This window comes from Myiozetetes cayanensis, unplaced genomic scaffold (genome assembly GCF_022539395.1).
Source record: "Myiozetetes cayanensis isolate MyiCay16 unplaced genomic scaffold, myiCay2020 scf1, whole genome shotgun sequence".
In the NCBI taxonomy this organism is placed as follows: domain Eukaryota; kingdom Metazoa; phylum Chordata; class Aves; order Passeriformes; family Tyrannidae; genus Myiozetetes; species Myiozetetes cayanensis.
Window position 1 is genome coordinate 26,187,496 of NW_026086604.1, and position 14,914 is coordinate 26,202,409.

At 34.9% G+C, this 14,914-nt stretch overlaps 1 protein-coding gene across 5 annotated transcripts in view; it reads right to left on the minus strand.

Moving 5' to 3' along the window:
* Positions 1–14,914, minus strand: part of RALYL (RALY RNA binding protein like) — a 405,043-nt gene that overhangs the window by 213,521 nt on the left and 176,608 nt on the right. For all 5 annotated transcript variants that reach the window (XM_050333099.1, XM_050333081.1, XM_050333072.1 and 2 more), the window contains one exon: positions 4,151–4,429. In XM_050333099.1, coding sequence (XP_050189056.1) covers positions 4,151–4,406 — 256 coding nt within the window. In that variant the 5' untranslated portion in view covers positions 4,407–4,429. Of the gene's footprint in view, positions 1–4,150; positions 4,430–14,914 lie in introns of those variants that run through there.

Here is a 14,914-nt window from a genome sequence, read left to right on the forward strand (position 1 = left end):
GCATCAACTGAAGAATTACAGCATCTTTCATAATCTTGGTACTATAATCTTTTTCATTTTACTCAGGATCCAAGAATGAAATTCTGTGGTGTCTTAAAGAAAGCAACAAAAGAGAACAAAAGTACAAGCCTTGCACCATTTAACTTGCTTTCTTGAGGTACGTGTGAGATGGCCCAGGTCTTGGGCACAAATCAAAAGACTTCTGAAGCTAAAGGAATTATGATAGTAGAAAAGTGTATATGAAAGAGGACAAAAATTAGGTCACATAATTATAAAATACGATAAATAATTAAAAAATAAAACCCCTGGATAATAAGTTTGACTGCACCCTCAGCAAGTTTGCAGACAACATCAAGCTGAGTGGCAGTGTTGATCCTACTTGAGGGTAGGTAGGTTCTACAGAGGGATCTGGACAGGCTAGTTTTATGGGCTGAGGCCAATTATGTGAGGTTCAACAAGGCAAAGTGCAGGTCCTGTCCTTGGGTCACATCAAACGCCATGAAGTGCTACAGGCTGGGGGCAGAGTGGCTGGAACACTGCCCAACAGAAAAGGACCTGGGGGTGCTGGTCAACAACCGACTAAACATGAGCCAGCAGTGTGCCCAGGTGGCCAAGAAGGCCAATGGCATCCTGGCCTGAATCACAAATAGCGTGGCCAGCAGGTCTGGGCCTGTTCCCCTTGGAAGTGGTGAGGCTATACCTTAAATCCTGTGGTCAGTTTTGGGCCCCTTACTACAAGAAAGACATTGAGGTGCTGGAGCATGTCCAGAGGAGGGCAACGAAGCTGGTGGAGGGGCTGGAGCACGTCCTATGAGGAGTGGCTGAGGGAGTTGGGCATGTTCAGCCTGGGGAGAAGGAGGCTCTGGGGAGATCTTATCACTCTCTACTGCTACCTGAAAGGAGATTGTAGCCAGGTGGGGACTAGTCTCTTTTTCCAAGTGACTGGACAAGAGGAAACGGCTTCAAGTTGCACCAGGGGAGATTTAGATTGTATATTAGAAAAAAAATTTTCACTGAATGGATAGTCAGACATTGGAATAGGTTGTCTAGGGAAGTGGTGGAATACTCATCCCTGAAAGTGTTCAAAAGGTGTGTGGATGTGGCACTTGAGGACACTGTTGAGTGGTAAATATGGCAATGCTGAGTTAACTTAATGATCTTTGAGGTTTCTTCCAACCTTAATGATTGCATGATTCTATAATTCTATATATTTGCCAAATGCATAAGACTCCACAGAATTCATGTGTGCTGGAATGGATAAAAAATTAAATAGCTTTGCTGTGACCCTTGTGAGAAACAGCAGAAAACATCAGGTGAAGAACTATATTCTCCATCATGTACCCAAAAGTTTCGTTCTTGCTGCACCTTACTCCTCAGCCCACAGCTGCAAGCAGGTGTTTAATCCTCCTCTGACCAGAAAAAGGTGAAATTATCCTTGGTAAAGTTCATGGACAGACCCAGTATTTTCTATTAATAATCCTATTCACCCCGTCTATTTGTCCCATGTGTGATGGAGGTGAATATTTGCAAATATTCTGTAACTCATAGGTGTGTTTAAATGGATGAAAATCTTTTGAGGAGAGTTGATTATGTGAGTTCCCACAACAAGAACATAGCTTGCAGCTTTATCCTAGACCAGCTTCAACATTTTCTTGGCTCCAGCCTGAAGCTATTCACAAAATTTTCATTGTGAAGCAGACTCCTGTGTACAATACTGACCTGTTTCTGCCCTGCCAGCAGGAAAACACATGATTCCCATGAAGACTTAATATCACTTCAAGAAACTACACTGAATTCACAATAATACCAATAAATTTCTTAAGCATATTTTTTTGTGTTCCTTTATGATCTCTACCCCACAGCTTTTTAGAGTGTGTTGCAGTTCATGGAACAGAAAGCTTGGAAATAATCACACAGCTCATGAAATCCACTTCCGTGAAGCTGCAGTATCCACAGCACAGCCATTACGTATCACTGACCACCAAACACATCAGTAGGAGTTTCAGAGTTGATGGAAGAGACCAACGGACCAATTATAATGACCCACAGGAAGCTGGCAAGATTGATGACAATAGCAATGCTATTTGTACTTCTGAGGAATTTGTTGAACAAAATGCCTTGTTATATGCCTATGGAGCTCAATACTTTGGGACTCCACCAAAGAAGAAACATTTTCACATCCAGCCCTCATTATATTATTAATATATTCTAACTCCATTTAAAAGAATATTCAGCTATTATAAGTTTATTTGTACATCTGTAATTTTTTATCCCCTTTCCATAACTTCACTGTTGATAAAAATTCATTAGTTCTGTTTATTTCAAAATGTAAGGCTCTAAGGACAGAGAAAAGAGTAAATTTTCATCAAGAAGTTTCCCAATAATGTAAAATTTGCACATAAGTTATTCTTCTGGGTCACAGTCCCAAGTAAATTTTTTCAGTCGACTCATTAAAGTGAGGTGACTGTCAATGTTTACTGCCAATTGAAAGAACTCACTGAAACAGTTTGTCTAATGAGAAGTATTATTTTTACAAATTCATTCTTTTTATCAAACAATACCAATGAAAATGGTACTTCACATATAGAAAGAAATTAGGTTTGGAACAGCTAAAAGAAAATTTCATCTAGCTCATTATTTATAAGCCTAGATACATTAGGAACTTGGGCATGAAATATGTCACCAAAAAACTTTTCAGAAAAATCAAAGTATTTTAAGATTATACAGTTGAAACTTAGTGCTGAGCAAAATTTCTATTATTCAAAGATTCAAACAATTGAAGTAGTTGTTGATCACCTAATTTCCTTTTCAACAACTTCACTTGCCTGCTACAGACAGCACAAAACTACACTGTATAGTGCAAGAACACCTCCTTGTACAAAACACTTGTCATATTATAGATGCCACAAGAAATGCCAAAAGAGACTAGCAACAGTAATCATAGTAATAACAGATCTATTGCCTTAGGAAAACACAGTTTAAAAAATCTGGTCAGACCAGTGTGCAAGAAGCTGTAAATAATGCACTGATGGCATTACATGGCCTATTGCTTGGAGAGCACCGCTCCAGGAAATGTGTTCTAATAATGTCATCCCACAGACTGACTCTGTTGCCTTGCTTTTATCACTTGAGTTCTTTTACTTCACTCATCTAGATGACTTTTACTAAAGCTGTAATCTCCCCTTCAATATAATTGAAATTATTTAATCTGATTTTCTTTTGAACCCAAAAGATAGAAGTTATAAAACTTGAAATTACTGTTGAACAACTATGACAAAAGAACAACTCATCTAGCACAAATGTTCCAATTTCTACAAACAATCAGAAAATAGACTCCCACAGCCTACAACATTGAAAATGAGTATGCCAGATCTCTGGCTCCTACAAAAGATCTTGTTGTACTGTCCATTACTACTATATATATGACAGATGGGGTTAGTACTGTACTCAAGATTTTATCATTGACAGCCTCCATATATAATTGCAAACAGCTTTCAGAGGTAAGAGTTGCAAAAATAAACAACCAGATCTTAAGAGTTCATGACTAAGCAACAAAACCCAAAAATATGACGCTTTTTTTTTTGGGGGAGTTCAGATAAACAGTGTCCACAATATTATGTGAAAACAGCTGCAACCTAAGTTGTTAATAATAGACTTCTCTAAATGAATAACAGTATTGCAGTTTGATTTGGTACAATTTTAAGGACAACCAAAACCTACTCTTCTTCTTCTGTATAACATTTGACACATAACTATGCTGAGTATTAGTTTAAAGTAATTACAGGAAAGAGAACCACATCTATTAGATGAGCCTTGGTATATTACATTAAATTTACTAACTAAACTCCAAGTAAAAATAGTTGTGTTTTCCTCACAAGAGGAATCATATTCACTACACAGGGATTACAAAGAGAAGTATAAAGCCATCAGAAGTGATCTATTTAATGAATCAGCAGTTTATAGCACTAAACATTTTGTAATATCTAGGTAACATCCCATACACTAAAAATTCTGTCAGATCCAACGTCTTGAATCTTAGATGGAACAACAGCAAAACAAACTTACTAGTCCCGAAGGCACCAGAAGTAGATGATATTTGAAATAGAAATGAAAGACAAAACAGTATTTTATGACATTAGCAAGTCCTTACCTAGTGGCTGCCCTGCGATGATCCTGGCATTCTCTCCTGCCACTGCAGCCCTCGCGTGCCTCTCACTCATGTACTGTACAAATGCATAACCTTTGTGCACTGAGCAGCCCACTATTTTCCCATACTTTGCAAAGATTGCTTCGATGTCACCTTTTTTGACAATGGCTGTGTTCAGATTGCCGATGAAGACTCTGGAGTTGATGGACTTTGGGTCATTCTTATTGGTGACGTTGCTGGTCTGTGTTTTGCCGGTCATGGTTAGGTCACTTGGTTTTAAACCTTAAATAAATAACAAAGAAAATTATGTTTCAAAGTATGAAGTATCTGACTTTGGATTATTTTTCCAGAAATAATTCGCTTTTATTTTTTGCTTTGGGTGAATCTGGACTAAAAAGAGTCAAACTTTCTAAAGCATTATCATTAAAACCAAGATAGCACATTTTAAAATACTGTTCATAAGTCAAATTAAAATTTCTTATTTGTATAGATATGAAATAGACCAATACATCTTTTAATACAATGCTGTGATAGCAGAGCTTTACTTTAATCTTATGTGGATTTCTGCTTAGAAATTCAATATTGACTTCTTAAGAACCTAGCCATCTGGAAACTACAAAGCAAGAGAATGAATCATTATCTTCCATCAAAGAAATGAACATTTAAGGCCATGAAGAGAGCAAGCTCTTACAATGAAAGACAACACTACTTTTGTTTGGTGTCAGTTAGAGCACATTTCTCACCAGTTAAATATCTCAGTGCAGGTAACATACAGTTCTTTACTGCAATCAATATATTTCTATCAGAACAATTTTCCCTATAAATCCAGTACAAAAAAAAAAAAAAAAAGGAAAAAAAAGAGAGAAAAGACAATGGATTATGTTCTGAAAATTAAAAAGTATGAAAACAGACCACTTTAACTGCAGGAACACAGATTTGCTTGCTGCTTCGCTCTTTGTCGCTCTGATGTCACAAGTCTAAATGCATCCTGACATCTTGGATGAAAATAAACACATTATTTTTGTGAAAGATTTGGTAAAACAAAAAAAAAAACATACAATTTTGGTGTTCATCTAGCCTCACACCTCTGAAGAACATGTGATTTTCTTAATATTCCACCTGCCAACTGGTCCTTCCATTTGCATAAATTTACTTAGATGGAAATAAAATAAAAGAAATTTCTGTGCTGGATTTTCTTCACCTTTAGTAGACAACAGGAATTTCAGAAAGACACATAGCTTTAAATATAGAAAATTTATTTTGTAAGAAGGAGGTCATTTATGCAGCAGTCAAATATAGGCCATGTCTTACAGCCAAGAAATATGTTACTATTTTTTAACCTGTTCATACTTTTGATCATCACAGTAACAGCTTGGGTAAGAAAATCCAGTTAAATACTTCTTCTAGTTAAAGTTCAGTTCATTCCTCAGGATGAAAAGCTATAATGACCTGTATTCTGGACACCTAAAGCTTGATTCTAAGTAACAGAAATTTCATACTTTAAATCAGCAGCTACTGTATATGAGGCTAGAAAAAGAAACCATTGTTACAGAACTCTGCACAATTCCTGGTGAACAAAATGGACACAGCCACAGCCATCAGCACTTTGACTGCCTCCATCCCAGAGGATCCAAACCCCACCTTCCAGGTAAGAACACACAGATCTGTGGGCAGTCCTCCTGAGTCCCAGAAAACAGTCAGCTATATTAAACAAATATGTGCTTTCACTTGCTTAACAACTTAGTATGGCAACTTACTTTATATTGCAACACTTAGAAAAAACATTGAAGAAAATAAGAAAAAAAAGTGTTTTCTTGTAAGTTTGTTATTTTTAAATACATTCTGGAAACACAAGATACTGTATACATGCACAGATTTCTTCATGGAAACCCAGGAAAACTGTCTTGAGCTTTATCATAAGACAGATTCAATCCTGTGTATTTCTAGATTGCTGTGCAGAATGTGCATATTTGAAGTCATGTCTGTATATAGTTAACCTGAATATTGTGAACATTAACAGCAGTATATCTGGTACTGTAATAATTTAAAGACAAAACATTTGAAAAACATAAACATAATTCACATTAAGCTCCAAATTGGCATAAAGTGAACTGCTTATATTTTCTAAGACCTGAAAGTTTAAACCCATCTTAGATATGCCTGTGTTTACACAGGAGTCAAAATGACAATAACACAACCATGTTATCTTAAAGAGCCCTAATTACATAAACTGAAGAGGTAACATGGCAGAGTATTTAGGCATAAAAATAAAAGTTAATGCATTCAGGTTGCTGGCAAACAAGGAACCACTGGTATCCCCTGTGGTGCCGAGTTCGGTGTGCAAGTACCACTCTATTGGGAAAATCTAACATGGACAGTATTGTGTTCATTTTTGTCATGATCTAGAAAAAAACCCAAACTGTATTTGACCTTATATAATTCTTAGCTTCTTGATAGTATCATCTGTGAACATATTTTTGACTGTGTAGCTGAACTCATTTTACTAAACACACAGAGGTAGTTTATCACAAGTAAGATCACTGGTCTAGAAAGCAGTAGTCTTGACTGGTAGACCTGTCTCATCCACTAACCTGCTCTATGACTATAAGTAAGATTTTTTTAGTGCTTCCCTTCCCACTTTTTAATCTTCAGACTTGCATTTTTTTTGGCTAAGGGCTGTCTCTCCATGTATTTTTATATAGCTTCTAACATGATGATGTGACCTCAGCTGGAACATTTGCGCACAACCGATAGACTAATAATAAAAATGGTAAGGAGGAAAAAATCTACAGAAAACCTTCTGCCAGAAGTCAGGATTTGCATGAAAAATATACACAACAAAACTGCTTATTTATTACATCACAATTGTTTTCTAAACACCAGAGTACCACACTCTGTTTTTCCTGTATTGTTTAGCCATTTAACATGGGATTTAGTGAACTATTCCTTTTTTATTTCATAAAAATCCTCATTTTATTTTTGTCCAGTTTTTGTCTGCACTAATTTAAATAGACATTGAATATTTCTCTCTTGTAGTTCTTCTTTGCAATGCAAATTTACAATATTTTTATAACACAAAGAAAAGCAGTTGTTTGGTGGGTTCTCTCATATTCAAATGAGCAGTCAGGAAAATGTGCTGCGGAAATTCAAAGGGTAAGAATAATAGTAACATGAATAATTGAGATTTGATTGCCTTGGTGGTCAATGTACAATATTATTGTGAATATTTCATAAAAATCAAAGATCCGTGGGAACTTCATCACAATGTAAAAGAACATGGTAAGTTTTACACCTCACTTACAATATGCATCTGTGAATACTGAATTATATCTGCCTTCTCTGAGCTATCAGTAAAGTCACAAACACTGTAAATCATACAACTTCAGAAATAAATGAAACAGTGAGAAAAACATATCTGAAATAATCTCATTCAAGATTCTGAAATCTTATTTCTTTAAGAAATACTTTACAAATAACAGCTAGCTATCACTGCATTTAATAATATTTATTTATTCAAAACACTTTGTTATATACTGTAATTATAATATAATACAACACATATATTATATATTATATATTATATATTATATATTATATATTATATATTATATATTATATATTATATAATATATATTATATATTATATATTATATATTATATACTATATATTATATACTATATATTATATACTATATATTATATACCATATATTATATATTATATATTATATATTAGATATATTATATATTATATTATATACTATATATTATATATTACATATTACATATTATATATTAGCTTATATATACTGCATTGTTTTATGCAGTAGCTATTTCAATTATTCTACCAAGAAGTAAATAGTTTAAGTCTTGGTATAATTAAAATACAAGTTATAAATTGGACCATTTCTATTACTATATAGATCTCTGCTTTGAAGAGTAAAGTTTGCAAATTTGCAAATCTTTCTTGGGCATTAAAATTTCTAAGAAGTTAAACAGGAATGAAAAAGTAAATTACTGAAATGAGATTCCTACTGTCTAGGACATAAGTGAGAAGTTTAAACCAGTCAATTTAAAGTGCTGAAGAGAGGGTAGAATTTAATCCTTGGCTTCCTTCACTTTTCCAGTATTTCTTGGCAACATTTGGCTAAGCACCAGCATGACCACAGCTTTGTGGCTGTGAAATTCAACTTCTTTTCATAAGATGTATATATGAACCCACATCTCCCATTTCATAGATGTTCCTCCTCCAGGCACTATGCCTACCCCCAGAAGAGTGAAGATGACAATTCCTTCTACACTTGTGCCATACCCCAGTGCAGGGACAGCACTGGGATTCAATTGTTGCTTTATTGGTTGAGCTTTTCTGTGGCATATTATCTTCAAGATGTAAGAATCAATGATTATCAAAATATCTACAGAGAAAAAAAGAATAAGGCTGTAATATATTTCTCTCCTTTTGAGTTTCCTTTTAGCAACAGTGACAACATTAAGTTTTTGAAGTGTTGTAGACAAATTCAAGGTGTTTAAACATTGGAAGTGTCCTTCTGAGAATGAAATGTCCTACAACATAGAGTTATCTTGCATTGGTACTAGTATTTTATGGGGAAAATTCAATATTCATGTTAATTCCTTTAATAGGCAGTCATTAAAAAGTATTTTATCTCAGTTAAATCAGTACTTGACAAAACCCCTACAAAATTTTATATATATGTTTTGGAAGTATGACTACTGGATATTTCACAGTGGTAGGAAGGAATGGAGGGAGGGAAAAGAGAGAATGGAAAGTTGTCAGATAAAATATATTTTGTCTTGGAAAAATCCTTTTTTCTTTATGTTTTAAGTTAATTTTTAATGAATTATTATATCTAGGTCACACAAATAAAGAAAAAGTTATTCATAAGATGGTTAGTTAAATCCACATCAAAATATGCCTTTTTTTTTTTTAATGGTTTAGTTTTTAGTTTCCTTTCAATTACTTTGAAGAAGGAGTTGAACATAATATCTATAACATGGACAATTCTCCAAGCTGGCATTTCTGGATTCACATAAATGACAATATACATCAATACTTGCTATGCCACATCTTGTAGAAAACTGAAAGATAAGGACTGAAAGATAAAATGATGTAGCAAATCTCACTTCATGTTCTGTTGTCACCCATCTCAAAGAAACAAATACTGTTTCTTTGTGAAGGGTGAATAAAATGTATCTACTCATTAAAAAGAAGTAAAATATATAATAATGGCCAGTCTTCACGAGTGAAGATCCGGGGAAGGTCTTTACACCTTCCAGCCTGCGCATTGGATTTTTTAGGTGAGACACAGTGTGCGCGGAACTGAGCCCACCCTTTAATCCTAAGGTTCATCTGCCGGGGCCAAGCGAGCTTGGACGGTGGCAGCGAGGTCCTTAGGACGTAGGTGGGTTGCCTTTAAGGGCTAACGAGCCCCACCTGCCCGGGAGTGGCCCTGACCGGGAATCGAACCCGGGTCTCCGCGGTGATAGCACCGCGCCTTTACCACTAGACCACCAGGGGCTCCAAAATAATTAGAGATTAATGATAACATGCAGAAAAAAATAATAAATTACTTCTAAGGATACATCATTTTGCATTAGCTGTTTAAATATTGGAAAGAGTAAGGGGGAGATGTACACTCTGTCCCCAGGAGCAGCACCACCTCCGAGGAGGGGGAGGAAAGAAGAGAAGGTCTGATGTCTGTACAGGTGCACAGAAGTTGCAGCTGTTTATTTCCCTGAGTGCCTCATGGTGCTGGGACCTTCTCCCAGAAGAAAATGAAACCTGTGAGCACAGAATAATAGGGATTTTCCTTCCCATTCACATGCTCTTTTGTTCTCAGGATAAAGAAAATAACCCTACTTGCTCATGTAAAGAAATACATTTCCCTAATTTAAGATTTGATGATCACTCAGATATGGGTCAATTTCCCAAATCATATTTAAATCCTGTTAAATATAAGGCTTTCTCTATTTATAAGTTGTGAAATCAAGATATAACTCTGCTGGCTAGGATAAGAAAGTAATTGTGATAGCACATACCAGTACAGCTGAGTAAATAATACAGTGAATTTAGGATAAAAATATTATAACCAAATGCTAAAAGAAAAAAGTAAGACTTATTTGTATTCTAAGTGGAGTTTGAAACTGAGTAAATGTCTAATCCCATAAAGAGATACATCCTTCGAGGGAATACTTGAGAGATCTGGACACTGAGGTTGCTTCGCACACTCCAGAACAGCACCTTTGGTATTATCCCACAGGTAATACTCCACCTTTTAAAATGTATCTAGGAGAAACAGCACAATCCAGACATATTTGATACTAATTCAAGGCAGACAAGTAATGGGTTAACTTTGGTACTTTTCTTTAACGTGTCTGTGTTGTAATGTGTGCTGGATATGCCTATCCAGGAAATGATAATGGAAATTTTTCATCTTGGGATATGTTTCTTTTATGTGCTGTCAGTCAGTCTCTTGGAGAAAGAACTGAACAGGTTTAGGGTTTTTTGTTTGGGTTTTTTTTAAGCAAAAGGTAAACAAAAGTAGGTGACTTTCTCCTTCATTTCCAATATTTTTACTAGATCTATTTATAGCCATCTCATCTCCTTTGAGTCATCATTTATCATTTATATAGCAAGCTATTTTAATCTTCTCTCATCACTCATTCCTGCTGGTTCTTTAATAATTTTTAATGTATTTCTGACTTTCTATGATTTCTGTGACCTAAATCTGTTTTCAATCTTCAGTTTTAGGTGTAGTGACAGCAAAAGCTGCAGGACTCCTGTCTTTCTCTTCAGTTTGTGATTTGATGGATTGCCTAAAAAAATCTCAGCTATATTTGCTGTCATATGACATTTCCAGCTAATCTCATGTTCACTAGGATTTCTTGGTCTCATTTGGTAGTGTTGCTCCCTCTGTGCTTTTCTTTCTCTTCAGCATCATATCACTGCAAGGATTAAAAGAGCCTTGGCAAGTAAGACAGTCTAACCTTCCTAATATACTTTACCAGTTTTCTCTGTTCTCAAGGGAATTTACAGTCCCAAAGTACAACATTTTCTGAAATTTTAATTTGTGAATTCTTTTAAGGTATTAGAATTTAAAGCCATTATTTAAAACTGAGTCTAATAAGGATACCAATGGCATGGTTAGATGTTTCCCCAACAACACAGTTCTTATTTCAATCCTTCTCTGTTACATACTAAGGTTTTTTTTCATGACACATGACATTAAACATAGAAAGGCTGATGTGATTTAATTTTTCAAATTATTCTTAAGGGAAGAAAATTATTTGGCAAATTGTACGTGCGTTTTGAAAGTTACATCTACTATTTATTGCTTGTGTAATCTCTATAATCAACTCATTGATAGACTATTTCAACTAATTTTGTTACATCAAAGTCTCTGAGAAAACTTTTGGTAGCATTATTTTAACTAGAATTTTGCTCCCTTGTATTTCCTTTATTATTTTATAAGAGTTTGAAATTGGATTTGAGGAATGTCATGGTCTAGGCTGTTGAATACCAGACAAGAAGTCAAGAGCTTCTGAATTGTAATCCTAGCTCTGGTACAGACTTGATAAGAGACCTTATGCAAGTCACTTAATATCTCCACCTTGTCCTCTTTCTTCAGAAACTGGCAATAATACTGATGATATTCCAGCTCAGTGAGTTGTTGCATGAATGGAATTAAAAATGCAAAACACCACAGAAATGCTGCAGCACTAGGAAGTTTAATAGAAAATATACCATTTAATTGAAAATATAAGAAGTTGTTTTGAGGATTAGTGATATCTTGGTTTCTCTGTGTAATCTCTATATTTCTGTATATTTCTAAGTATTTTCTATTAATGGCTATTTTTATACTTTATCTCCCATATTAGTTGATCAAAATAATTACTTGATCTTTAATAGAGGCAAGAGGTATTTAAGAATACTTGAATTTCATAATCAAACTGGAATCACTTTTTCTAATGTATTCACTTCCTCTCACAAGTATGTCTTGGGGATTTATGCCAGGTGACCTCACTGTGCATCTGACTTACAGGAAGAAAAGCTACTGCTGACAACAAAGTAATTCTGATATCTGACTCTAGCTTTGCCAGTAACTTTCCCAAAGTTATGCAGCAAATCATGACATATTGTGCCTTTGGTTTCGCCATCTCATTCTTTTACCCCATTTATTCAGCCTGGCCAAATCTTTCAGCCTTGATTTTATTCAATAGCATGTAGAGTACACCCTGAATCAGGAACCCAAGGTAATACGCTACCTTTCATCACAAAACAGCTGAATGCTTTTTTAGTCTATCTATAGAGTCTGCTCTGTCTCTTCACACACTGAATCTCATATGTATATGTCAAAGTTTAAGATTACAAAGGTAGTCAAGAGACAAGAGATACTCTCACCACTGAGAGTATGCAACAAGACATTTGATATTTATTTTCTTGATAAACCTTAGAGTTCATTGCACCCACAAGGTGAAAATGGGATTTTCTGCATGGAATTATGAGCATTTCCACCATCTATACAAACAATATGCAAGCATCTGTTGAAGAAAAACTTATAGAAAATATGAATATGGATCTAATGATAATGTTAGAGTCTTAAATCTTGTACTGGGATATGACTTCAGCTTTTTCCACCACAATCATGCAGCCATGTGCAAGGTTCTTATAAACTATATTTATAGACTCTCCTGAGGATTTCATAAACGCAAATTCAAAGCTATCTGTGGAACTTTTCTTCCTCTATCATCTGAGCCTGAAGGCATCTGAAGTTTAATTACAATCTGGTGTCTGAAGCTTACGAGTAGATCAATATTCTGCTGAAATCTCTAAAGTTTTTCAAGTCTGAGTGGTGTGACATATATAGCATGTTTAAATTTGGCCCAAGTCATGCATTAACATGTCTTGGCTGCAGAGATTATTTCAGTAATTTTCCTCTGTTGTGACTATTATGGACACAGTATCCAATTGCAGTACCTTTCTCAGAATTTTAACTGATAATTCAAGACTTAGGACCTTCTCTGGTACAATGGAAAGCTTCATTTGATCCTCTTCTGCTGAAAATTAGAATTTGCATTCTTGGTCTCTTGAGCATGTGCCTTGGCTCTCTCAGCAATCACTGTAGCACGGCTGCTTCAGGCTCCTACACCTAAATCTCCCTTCCTGGACTACTTTCAAAAGCATTTGACATTTACTTTCTAATTAAATCTATGTGAATATTCATGTCAAAGCCTTATTGGGTCCTTTTAATAAAAAATAATTTCAATATTTGTCTGGTTTTCAACTGCATGCTGAGACATGAAAATTAAATGAAACTTAGAAGAGTAATATTTTCATTGTTACTGAGAGATGGCAAAGCCTGCAGTTCCTACACTATGCCTCATACCATATAAAAAATCTGCTAAATAGTTTAAGAAATGTGTTTAAAGTTCCAATACTGTGTATCACTGAGAACCCCCAAAATGCTACTCTAACTTGTACCATGTCATCACCTTACCTCTACAACATCTGTATCATATATTCCCTTCTTCCCATGTCTACCTTACTCCGCCCAAGTCCATTCAAACTATTTCTTACTCGAGTCCACTTTATTTCTTCCATGCCACCTAGTCCTTCCTGTAGAGTTTCTTTCTCCTCAAACTTAGGAGAGCAACACTGGTGTAACACTTCTGACATCACTTTTAATTTCTAGGGGTTTTTGTCTCTTAATGTGCTTCATAAAAAACAGCACTGGGTCTTTCAGCTGCACAGATTTTTAAGAGATTAAAAAAAGAATTATTCTAGTAGCACTGAGTATGCAGCACATTTTTTTCTTTTTCTTTCTTTTCACACTTTACATACATATAGGACATGACAAAAAATAAAAAGGAAAATGTTTCCACTGGATTTTCAAATTATGAAGTGGATTATGATTTATTTTTAAGCCAAAAATACAAGGCTGGGAAGAAAATTTGTAGAAACCTCAGTAGCAATCATGAAATCCAGGATGTTTAACATAAATATACATCATATTATCCCTCCTATGTCACAAGAGAACAAAAAAAAATTGAGTATAAAGAAACCTCCCTATAAATCTTACATTTAAATAATTTATTTTATTGATTACACTCGATCTCCAACATCATGCTGTAGAACTGTAGAATATCTGATAGGAGTGCAGTAAAAGCTGGTTAGAGCAAATAATTTACAATGAATAATTTATCCCTCAAATTTTCTACCCTGTAATGATTTTTCTGTAGCTCATACTGCCATAATACCTAATTCCTGGCCTAATGGATTATATTATTAGAAAGACTCATTATTAAATGCTTTAAACCACAGTACAGCTTTCATTGATTTAACTAGGACAGAAATAGGTATCAATTGAAAGGAGAGAGGTTTTGCTGTTGCTTTTATGTTATACCCCCAAATGGAAACTGAACAGATGTACATTGTTTTGATATTCAACAGCTTGTGATGAGTTTCTTGTGAATATAGATCAGTTGCAAACAGCTCTTTTAATGTTAAATATATTTAAATATTCTTTAATTTTATCTAGTTTAGCTAGATTTAATTTGATCTAGTATGTTCAATGTTGCAATTTGCTACCAATTGACTTATAGTGTGTTTCTTCCACCCAATTTGCTCAAAAAGCTCTTAAACAAATGCTCAAAAACATTCACACAAAGGAATCTTGGCTACTCGGAGCTGAAATACAAAAAGACCACAGAAGCAGGCAAAGCTAATTATAAGTGGGCATGAAATCTATGG